General features: G+C 33.3%; 1 protein-coding gene across 5 annotated transcripts in view; it reads right to left on the bottom strand.

Moving 5' to 3' along the window:
• The window catches only part of LOC148313384 (protein vestigial-like), an 84,075-nt gene that overhangs the window by 68,625 nt on the left and 3,307 nt on the right, over positions 1–12,143 (bottom strand). For 3 of the 5 annotated variants that reach the window (XM_088263545.1, XM_088263536.1, XM_088263553.1), the window contains exons 2-3: positions 7,905–8,690; positions 6,871–6,969 (exon numbers count right to left, since the gene is read on the bottom strand). In XM_088263545.1, the coding sequence (XP_088119671.1) occupies positions 6,871–6,969; positions 7,905–8,018 (213 nt within the window). In that variant the 5' untranslated portion in view covers positions 8,019–8,690. The remainder of the gene's footprint in view (positions 1–6,870; positions 6,970–7,904; positions 8,691–12,143) is intronic. The other 2 variants (XM_088263561.1, XM_088263570.1) reach the window with 1 other exon arrangement.

The following is a 12,143-nucleotide window of genomic DNA, read 5'->3' as shown; positions in this document are numbered from 1 at the left end:
TTTGTACACAACTCCCCAGATTTTCCGAAAAATTTTGAAACGAGAAAAGAAAGAACACTCAAACAAATTTAGGAGCTGAAGAAGACCAAGGAAAACTCGCCACTATCAAGTAATTCAAATACTAGTCGAGTTAGGAGTTGGAATAATCGGCGGGTATGTATGAGCCAGTGGCGGTACTTCCCTAGAAGCCCAAAAGCCCGGCTTGCCTAACAACTCCAAATAAAAATGACTGAATCTTGACCAAATGATTAAAAATACATAATTAATGTATGACTATTTTTAAATTATCGCGCGCTTACATGATTATTAAACACTATGCATGCCATTATATGGTGATGGTACTTATTGGTTATGGTTACTATCTGAGGAAGATATTTTATTAAAGTGAACATTTTCTTTATTTCAAGGTGATGGCTATACCTTACAAAAGTTACATGTTAGCATATTTTTACAATATTTTATTTATTGTTTCGGCATTAACTTTGTGGTAAGACATGTTACAATAATTAAAGAAAACACTTCGTTTTTTACCACTTGAGTTTAATTATAGACTACATGTTTCAGAAGCTAAACTTCCATCATTCAGGTCTGTATAATAACTAAAATATAAAATATAAAATTGTTCTATAAATAAGGATAGGGGGAAAGTAAGGGGAAGGGGTTAGTCAAGGAACGGAGTTTGAAAACAAAGGAAAAATTGAATGCAATGGCGAAGAATTTTGAAACAATATATTATTTAATAAATTATTATTAGAATTCAGGTTTTTTTGTATTTCTAAATTTTCAAGATAATTCATAATTTGGCCTTTATATGGAACAAGGTGTAATAATTTTAATTTATGGGAGTGAAATGAGTGATTAGTATCTATTATATGATTTGCAAATTCCGAAAAATAATTACTAACAAGACCGCTTTGATGTTCTTTAATTCTAATCTTTAAATTTCTCGCAGTTTGGCCAATATATTTTCTATCACAATCTCCACACGAAATTTCATAAACACCACTTTTTTGTAATAAATCAATTTTAGATTTTGAGTTATCGAGGATTTTATGTAAATTATTATTTGTATAATATGCAGGTTGGATATGGGAGGGTAAGATTTTCGAAATATTTTTAGTTATTGAACCCGTAATGATGGAAGTTTAGCTTCTGAAACATGTAGTCTATAATTAAACTCAAGTGGTAAAAAACGAAGTGTTTTCTTTAATTATTATTTTTACAATGATTACAATACATTGTTTATATTTATAATACTTTCTGGGTGCTTACTATACTGGGATTGATATGAGGTAAAGAAATTAAAGGTACATCATGTATTCACGAATGTGAAAAATAATGGGCTCGCCTTACTGGTAAACCCTAGGCACGCCACTGGTATGAGCATACCTATTATTGCTCGCAAAGACAGATCGGTGTGGCGTTTTATTCTCTCCGCCTAGCTCTGCGGGGAAGCTGCTTGACAGTTTGTTAGTTTATTTTTGTAAAGAATAGGTACCTACGTAGTACTAAGTAAGGTGGAAATATCTATTGGCAAAATTGAATGCGACTAGCAATTTTTCCCAACTAAGCGTGTCGCGTGACCGAGCAACGTGATTAAAAATATGAAAACGTATTGTAATTAAGTTAATGAAACGTGTTTACATTTTTCATTCGAAAATATTATCTGAAGTATGAAATAAAATTCAATTCAGGCAGGTACCTACCTTGCCACACGAGCAAATGAGTTTTATGTACCTATCTATCAATATACGTATTAATTTGTAAATACATATATTGTAATGATTAAAGAAAACACTTCGTTTTTTACCATTACGCAAGCCATAGAAAACGACATCTGTCGTCATTTGTTATCATTTGAATATGGAACAATAGGAGGCGGTTGCGTTTGAAATAGTTTTATTTAAAATCGGTCGGTAGGCGCCATTCAGAAATATAAGATATTGTTTTTTTCATTATTAAAGAAAAACACTTGAGTTTTATTATAGACTACATGTTTCAGAAGTTAAACTTCCATCATTCAGGTCTGTATAATAACTAAAATATAAAATATAAAATTGTTCTATAAATAAGGAGAGGGGAAAGTAAGGGGAAGGGGTTAGTCAAGGAACGGAGTTTGAAAACAAAGGAAAAATGGAAAGCAATGACGAAGAATTTTGAAACAATATATTATTTAATAAATTATTATTAGAATTCAGGTTTTTTTGTATTTCTAAATTTTCAAGATAATTCATAATTTGGCCTTTATATGGAACAAGGTGTAATAATTTTAATTTATGAGAGTGAAATGAGTGATTAGTATCTATTATATGATTTGCAAATTCCGAAAAATAATTACTAACAAGACCGCTATGATGTTCTTTAATTCTAATCTTTAAATTTCTCGCAGTTTGGCCAATATATTTTCTATCACAAGTGTTTTCTTAAATCATTGTAACATGTCTTACCACAAAGTTAATGCCGAAACAATAAATTAAATACATATATTGTTGTGAGAAATAATTACATGTTGGCATCTCAGCAAAGATGAAGTGGACCTAATATGGAAGTCTGGGTATTTACAGGGCTTACGACATGTGTTAGACTGGTTAAGTGATCACTTTACAAGGGTGTAACATTCACCATTCCACCCATGATTGACAACCAAATTTTTGAAACTCCTACATATGTATATTATAAATCTTTTTAATAGATTTATATTATCCACTGACACTTCGTGATGGAATTGCATTTTTAATTTATTATTAGATTAAAACCAATATTTTTAGCTTTTCCACTTTTTTATTTGACCAGCGACCGGGTTTCGTCGTTACGTTATAAATCTTTTTAATAGATTTATATTATCCACTGACACTTCGTGATGGAATTGCATTTTTAATTTATTATTAGATTAAAACCAATATTTTTAGCTTTTCCACTTTTTTATTTGACCAGCGACCGGGTTTCGTCGTTACCGACATCATCAGACTGGTCTGATGATGTCGGTAACGACGAAAAGCTAAAAATATTGGTTTTAATCTAATAATATATTATAAATCTCATGACGCTTTATATTTGAGTTTACGGGAGCCATCCATGGTTGGTTTGAGGTAGCTTCTTTTTATAAAGTTTTTTAAGTGACGCTGAAATCTAGATACGGCTTATGCAACACCGCTTATTATAGCCCTACTTAGGCTTCAACATTATAATTTTTATAGCCTATACCTACTCGTGAGAGGATTTACTCTTTATGTTTAAAGTTACTATAATTTCATGTAATTCACGTGTAAAAATTCTAGACTAGAGAGGATAGAACGCCACACCTTTCTGTCATTGCAAACATTCTAGCCTCCTCACACGTACCCGCCGACTATTTTGACTCCTGACCTGACCGCTTTCAAGTATTTGACATACCCGATCATGCCGAGTTTTCCTCTGTCTTCCTCTGCTCCTTTTTTCAACTACATTCGTCTTATAAATTTGTTTTACCGTACTTTCCTCACTCATTCGTTCCACATGCCCAAATCATCTCAACATTTTTTTTTTGTTTGTGTTTTATTGTTTCAAAAAACACATAAATATCGATTAGTGTCAATGGTTTCGCCTTATTATGGCATTTTTAAACGATTTTTTTTACATTTTCAGGCATTTTCAAACGGGTTGACATTCTTTCATAAGAACAATTGTCACAAATTAATTTTTATGTATTTTTTTAACAATAAAATACAGTAGACTCAAAAAACTAGTTTTGATTTTAACATTTCAAATATAAATTAAATTAGAGTTCCACAAATTAAACGTCATATCTATAAATAAAATCTATCATGGTTTTGACGAACTGAGATATTACATTTAGACTACTTTCATCCTTCTTTTGCCAACTCCTTGCTTCACTTCAGTTTAGCTTTGGCGATTGGTTTTTATTTGAATTTACATATATTTAATATTAAAATGAAACACAGATTTTTTAAAGTCTAATAATAATAATAATAAAACCCTTATCCGCACCCCAATGGTGCATAGGGCACTGCTTCATATGAACACAGTGTTATCTTGATCGTTTACACACGAAGGAAAGGTGATCAGCCCTCCGCTTCAGGTACCAGTCCAGGGTAATATTGAATAAATATTACAGTGAAAAAATCACTTATATTTATTTGACCCCCCCTGGGAATCGAACCCGGGACCTCCAGAACGGTAGCCGAGCGTGCTGACAATTACACTACAGAGGCATTACACTATTTATTATGAAAAACACATCAAAATAAAATTTGTGACAAATGTTTTGCCTTATTACTGACTATTGATGTTACAAAATTTTTTGACTACGGTTTTTATTTGTGTTTTTGGTTTGGTTTGTATTTAGTGCTTTATTTTTATAACTAATGTTCCAACTCTGATTATAACTTTTAAACACACCATAAAATGACGTCAAATCGGTTTAATACGAGTGAAGTGAATACTCTCTTAATTGCATAATAAATAGGACTTAAAGTGTTAGTGTTTAGTGCGGCCGTTAAACCACCCTAATATTTTAAAGGAAAGGAAATATCCTGTCTGACAAATGAAGAACCCTTCGACGAGCCGAGCTGTCAATCAGTCTTCAGGACCCAGTAAACCAATGCGGGAAGATGCAGACTAAACAAAAGTAAAAGAAAAACAGTTGTTAAACATCTTCCTCCGGTTTTAAACGCGTCAATTGGTTCTATAATAATACCGCACCCACTATTGTCGGAGTGGAAGTCGATCCCGATACTATTTAGTTAAATTTAGTCGCAGAATGAGATGGAATTCGGAGCCATTACGTTTTGTAGCCGTTGAAGAATGCCACATTATGGAAGAAAAGGCAATCTATGTATAATTTGAAATAGGTATATTAAATTTTACTTCTTCCCAGAGATGTGCTCGCGAGGATCTTAACACAAGGAGACAATGACACACCGCAACTATTTCCGTACAACTGTAATAAATACACATTTATAATGTTCCACACATTGACACAAGTTAGTAGGTAAATGTGGAGGTCCGCACCAAAACGATACATTTCCATTTTTCTCTCTTTATTTTAGATTCTTTTGCATTTTACAATATATTATACTAACAAGTGCAAAAAATATACAACATTTTTACAAAAAAATTACATACAAAGGCATGGCCTGGCAATTTCGTTACGGGCTAATTGGGCTTCAAAGCGGGATAATCAATATCCCGAAACATAATTTTCTTTAAACCTAGGTAACATTTCACGCATTTTTTTGATGAACAACATTTTGAGTGTGTCAAAATACTTGTTCACAAAATCTGGATTATCTGCAATCACAGGAGTTATTTTCATTTTCATTTTAAATAATAATATTGAAAATTATATTTTCTGGCGTTTCTCATGTGTGTGATTATAATACAGGATTCGGACCTCAAATACTAATAAAAGAGTTTCTGCTTAGTAAAAAGCTTCTTTTCATCTCACCAATAGATGTCTTTAGTGAAGTTCTAGGGATTCAAAAATGATGTCTCAAAATTGGTTCATATATACAGAACTTCCAAGAATTTGAGTAGTGTGGTTGTCAATAATGAGTAGAATTGGTGAATGTTACACGTGTGTAAAATGATCACTTAAACTAGCCTACGACGGTCGTCAGCCCCGTAAATGCCCAGACATCCATATTCATGGAATGCTTCATCTTTGATGAGATGTCAAAAAATAATAAAAAATACATATATTTTCAACATATGTAGATATATTCTAAAAATAAAAATAAAACAATATTAAGATTGAAAAAAAATTCAAAAATACTGTCAAAAAATTATATTTTTTGTTGTTGCTTAAAACACGGTTTTCGTATTGAAAAATAAGTTTTTATTCTAAATAAATATATGATTTTGAAAAGAAAAGAGCTGAAAAATGTAAGGAGTAAAAAAATATAAAAAATATTTTTTAAACGTATATTTAAAAAAAATAATGTTCGGCGACGCGTATGGCTTCACGCACAGACGGTCGTGTGCTGAATTTTATTTTTGAGAGTATACCCTTGAATGTCTATGTCCGCTACTGATCTTATTATGATGGCGTTGGGTTTTAAAACACTCTCCTTATCATTCATCGTTCAGTTTGTGTAATACCACTACCAGTTCAAATGTAGACTACACTTTAAAAAAAGAAGTTTAAATGCAGTCTACATGTGACCCGATGATGAAATGGATATTCCAAAACCGGTACTAGTAATGAATTAGTGTTTTTAATTAGTATTACACAAAGTGAACGATGAATGATAAGGAGACTGTTATATTACCATATCACAATGTTGACAATGCTGTTAATAGTGATAAGTCATATTTTCTTATTTTGTTTTTACCTTATGTTTTTTATATTTTCTCATTTGTTTATATTAAATATGCTTCTTACCTTGTGTTTTCTCATTTATTTCTTTTAAATATGCTTCTTGTGCCTATTTATTATACCTGTTTATTGTTTTTTTTTTATATTTTGCCATATGTTAGTATTAGTTTTGGTTATTTAAAAAATTGTTACATTATTATGTGTGTTCCCATGTCCCAAAATGAGAAATAGAAATTACTCATCGGGAATATTATATGTATATATGATTTATGTATGTTATATGATTTGAAATAAATAAAAAATACAAAATAGATCTGTAGTTAGTGGCTCAGTTAGTCAGCTAGATCTGGTAGCCGGTACACGGACGCCTGTACAACCCTGACCAGCACAGCTAACAGACACATAGCAGTGCAAAAAATGCAGAAAGGGTTCAGTGATCGCATTTCACTCGAGGGAGGAAGTATGGTACTACAGAAATGATCATGTGAAGTACAGTCCTCGCATTTCACTCGAGCGCCGGTCAATTGGGAGGGCCAATTGTAAAAAGGACTCACCATCGCGGGGCCCAGGAGGTCCTCCACCGAGACCCTCGGGGGGCGCGGCCACGCGGGGCCCAGCAGCGACGCCTGCTCGGCAGGGTACAGCGCCTCGTCCTGCCACACACAGACACCGCACACATTACTATGGCCCGCTGCGATGGATAGTCCAGTTCAACAAAATCATGTCACCCCACTACTTCGCAAACTCCACTGGTTACGCTTTCCCGAAAGGGTTGAGTATAAACTCTGCCTACTCATGTATAAATCAATACACAATATGGCTCCAGAGTACCTATCTAAAAGAGCTGTGTATTCTGGATGAATTGGTCGATGGACGTCTCGCGCTTCGATCGGCTACAACATCTGCAATGGGCAAAGTGATCTTACCAGCTCGCAATCAACGAGTATAGGTATACATATAGCCTGAGGCGTGCATTCTTTATAGGCAGAAAAGCAGTGCCATCCCTGCATAACTCGCGTTCCATATAGAAACACGACAAGTGCTTACTATGCCTTATCCTTACCCACTGTACCTTACTGTTCCGTGTCTGTCTGCTGTGCTGGTCGGGGTTGTGGGCGTCTATGTACAGGCCAACGTCGAGAAATCGGAATCGGATCTAGCTGACTAATTGAACTAAACACAAATCCCTTTCACTGCCTACACCGGGGTACTTCTACAAAAAAATTGGCGATGGACTTACAATATTGTATTTATTTAGATTGGCAGTGACAGGTATATTGAAAGCTTTTAAATGTAAATTCACAGTAAAATCGGGATACAATTTTATATTGTTTCACATTTTCAATAAATTTCGTGACTTAGTTAAAAAAAATTGCTTAGCAAGAGCAGATCTGTCAGGAAGTCTAGATGCTTCTGTATCAGATCTGGGCATGCGGTGGGACAGCTTTCAATTTCAAATATCCTTACCCAAACCTACTCCCTACCCTGATTAAAAGCTTTGTAAGAAGGTTCTTACTAACAATAATAATAATAATAAAGGTTCTTATTATTGTTAGCTTTAAAATACTCGTCACGTTCGTGCACTCACCCTGTCATACTGGTGCGCGCTAAACGGGGACGCGAAGGCCGGCCCCGGGCGCGGCCCCGCGCGCCCGTACAGGTAGGGGTAGTAGGCCCCGTACACCACCTCCGGGCAGCCCATCGCCAGCTCGGGGCGGGCCTCGTGGCGCGCGCGCCCGCCCGCCCAGCCGCCCACGCTGCCCGCCGCCACGGCCCGCTGCCGGACACCACACCAGCCGGGTGAACCGAAACGATCTTCACCTTTTTAATTTAAATGAATTATTTTTCAAATATTTTTTATCGGCGATTTGAAACTGGCGTAGATTCACAATCAGTGATCATTCTGTTTTATCGCGACATTTTTTTTGACACTGTATTTAAACACCACTTTTAATATATCTTTTATTATAATTGAAAAGATTCACTTAAATGCTAAAAAAAATATGAAGTTTTTCAATTTTTTATTGATGTTTTTTTTTAACTACACTGTATTTAAATATCACTTTTAATTTATTATTAAAGTTGAGATAAATAAAAAAATTATTTAGATAGTTTTTATTTTTATTATTTTTTATTAACGATTTGAAACAAGCGTAGCTTCACAAGTGATCATTCTGTTTTATAGCGACATTTTTTTTATCACTGAATTTAAATATCACTTTTAATATATTATTATAACTGAGGTAATTCACTCTTATTTTTACACGAATTACTTAAAATAGCTTGATTTTTTTAATTACTTGAATTACTTAAAAAGTTTATTTTTAACACTCAACCAGTATTCGGTTTGTGTTTGTCACGAAGAATTCCCTTCCTGAAATAAACCAAAAAAATATGAATTAGTTAAGTAACATAATTATTTTACAACATTTTGAGTGTGTCCAAATACATCGCTCACTCCTTTCAACAACGTGATTTTTCAGGAGATAAAAAAGAGGAGAGAAAAAACTTGTTTTTAAAGTGTAAAAATATAATGAAATGTATTCAAAATAAATATCAAGCCACTTATTGAACTTTTTACTGTGCACCAGATCTTTTTAGGTAAAACCTGAATGTTTTTTTCTCAATTTGAAAAATATTTACTATGCTAAAAAAAATAATTAAACAATACCTTTTCTTCAAAATGCAAAAAACAACGCTTTCTGCACTGTAGCGGGTAAATATTAAGTTAAAAATATGCCGCTTTTACTGGGATATAGTACATTTTATGGGCATCCCGAAAACATGGACAACTGAAACTTGACGATTTTTTAAATATGACGTTGTTGAAAGGAGTAAGCGATATGAGAATCATTTTCATTTTTATTGTTTTAGCTTATAATTTGACCAGTTAAAACATTTTAAGTGTGTTCAAATAATTGGAGATAATCCAGATTTGCGAACAAGTATTTGGACACACTCAAATGTTGTAAATAAATAACATCGCTTTGATTGTAATGCATTAAAGTTGTACAACCTGCTTCCACTATTCTCTCTGCCTACCCCTGCGGGGAAGCGATGTTTATTTAGTTAGTTTTGATAATTTATTGTTTGAAGAGGAGCATTCTCGAGTTGTATCATCAGTCAGCTAGTAGGTACCGGTGTTATCTGCTTCGAATCAATCCCTAATAATTATCTTGGTCTCAAAGATGCCGACGCGGGACTCGAACACGGGACATCGCAGAGCTATTCCGGCGATGTCCCCATTCGTCGCATTCATTTGACGATAAGGAATGAATTGTCCTCGAACTGCAAACTCATCCCAGCTTCTAGATCATTTCGGTTGATGGGTATATGATGCTTCAAACAGAGTGATTGCAAACAAAAATGTGTCCTTGGAAGCCAAACTGGCGGTTCGCAACGGAGTGCTGGTACCGACACTGATGTATGGAAGCGAAACATGGAACTGGCAAAGGAAGGATAAAAGCTGAGTGAACGCTGTTGAAATGCGCTCCCTCAAACGAATGTATGACAGAATTAAAAGCGAAGATATATCGCTCACTCCTTTCAAGAACGTCATAAATAAAATAAAAAGATTTTTCAGGAGAATGTTTTTAAAGTTTAAAAAGATAATACAATGTATTTAAAATAGATATGAAGCCATTTATTGAACTTTTTACTGTACAACAGAACTTTTTAGGTAAAACCTGAAGGTATTTTCTCAATTTGAAAAATATTTAGTGTAAGTATTAAAAAAAATAATCAAACAATACCTTTTCTTCAAAATGCAAAAACAACACTTTCTGGCCTGTAGCGGGTAAATATTAAGTTAAAAATATGCCGCTTTTGCTGGGATATAGTAGATTTTCTGGGCACTCGAAAACATGCACAACTGCAAATTGACGATTTTTGATTTATGACGTTCTTGAAAGGAGCGATATGAAAGGAATGTCAGGCTGAACTAGGGATTGAAAAGATTAAGGAGAGTTCTTTTAGGTGGTATGGACATGTGGAGCGAATGGATAGCGAGAGAATGACTAATATATGTGTGGCGCATGTGAGAACAGGACGAGGACGGATAGATGTTTCATTTTAAGTTAAGACCCCTATAATATCCGAATTTAAGTAATATACAATGTTGTCAATCAGGTGAATATGCATAGTAATGACAGTTCTTAATCCTCATAAATGGCCAAAGTTATTTCCCCTTCTCAATAGATTTCTTCGCACATATTAAGATACTTATCAATAAAAAAATTGATAAAATAAAATGTATACATTTTTTCATCGTAATTATTTTAAAATTATTTACATATGGAAGGATAAATATTTATGCCCCAGCCAGAAACACGAGAAACTCCTATACACCGAATGCAAAACCTCGGCAATGATTTCGCGGACCATATCGACATCTGGAATATGTCACTTCCTACCTATAAAGCGATAATAATTACAATATTTCAGGCTAATGCGTAATTCCTTGTTTTTTTTTTATATGTTCATCCTTGTTTAGATAAGTTCTTTTCGAACCAGTAATATACCTATTTAAAAAGGAAAAACATGTTATTTTATCATAAAGTATACATCGCTCACTCCTTTCAAGAACGTCATAAATCAAAAAACCTGATTTTTCAGGAGAACGTTTTTAAAGTTTAAAAATATGATATGTATTAAAAATAAATATCAAGCCACTTTTTGAACTTTTTACTGTGCAACAGACCTTTTTAGGTAAAACCTGAAGGTTTTTTCTCCATTTGAAAAATATTTAGTATATTTTAAAACATAATAAAACAACACCTTTTCTTTAAAATGCAAAAACAACACTCTCTACCCTGTAGCGGGTAAATATTAAGTTAAAAATATGCCTCTTTTTCTGGGATATAGTACATTTTCTGGGTATTCCGAAAACATGCACAACTGAAAATCGTCAATTTTTGATTTATGACGTTCTTGAAAGGAGTGAGCGACATGTAATATATTATTTATTGATTCGGCATTAACTTTGTTGAATGACATGATTATTTTATTATAATTAAACACTTGAAAAAATCACTGAAATTTTATTTTATTTACGACTAGTTTCGAAAACGACAATTGTTTTCATCTTCTGGTACAAATTAAAACTAACGAATAAAAATATATTTAGGTGTATATATAGGTTAATAAATATAGGTAGGGGGGTTAAGGAAAAACGTTTTTTGTAAATGGAAACATTGATAATAATAGTGACGTATTTTGAAACAGTGTATTATTAATTGTTGTTTTATCTGAATTTAAATTTTTATGTATTTCTAAATTTTCTAAATTATTCATGACTTGACCATTATTCGTAACAGAGTGTAATAATTTAAGTGTATGAGAGTCAAATGAGTGGTTAGTTTCCATGATATGATTTGCAAATTCCGAAAAATAATTACTTGTTAGTCCACGACGATGTTCTCTAATTCTAATTCTTAGACTTCTCGCAGTTTGGCCAATATATTTTATTTTTACATGTTCTATATTATGTAAGTACAAATTGGCCAGTGGCGTGCCTAGGGTTTACCAGTAAGGCAAGCCCATTATTTTTCACATTCGTGAATACATGATGTACCTACCTTTAATTTCTTTACCTCATATCAATCCCAGTATAGTAAGCACCCAGAAAGTATTATAAATATAAACAATGTATTGTAATCATTGTAAAAATATGCTAACATGTAACTTTTGTAAGGTATAGCCATCACCTTGAAATAAAGAAAATGTTCACTATAATAAAATATCTTCCTCAGATATTAACCATAACCAATAAGTACCATCACCATATAATGGCATGCATAGTGTTTAATAATCATGTAAGCGCGCGATA

The sequence above is a fragment of the Brachycentrus maculatus genome, unplaced genomic scaffold (genome assembly GCF_059751285.1).
Source record: "Brachycentrus maculatus isolate JH-2025_06_01 unplaced genomic scaffold, ASM5975128v1 h1tg000013l, whole genome shotgun sequence".
Lineage (NCBI taxonomy): Eukaryota > Metazoa > Arthropoda > Insecta > Trichoptera > Brachycentridae > Brachycentrus > Brachycentrus maculatus.
This window is presented reverse-complemented; position numbering and strand designations above follow the sequence as displayed.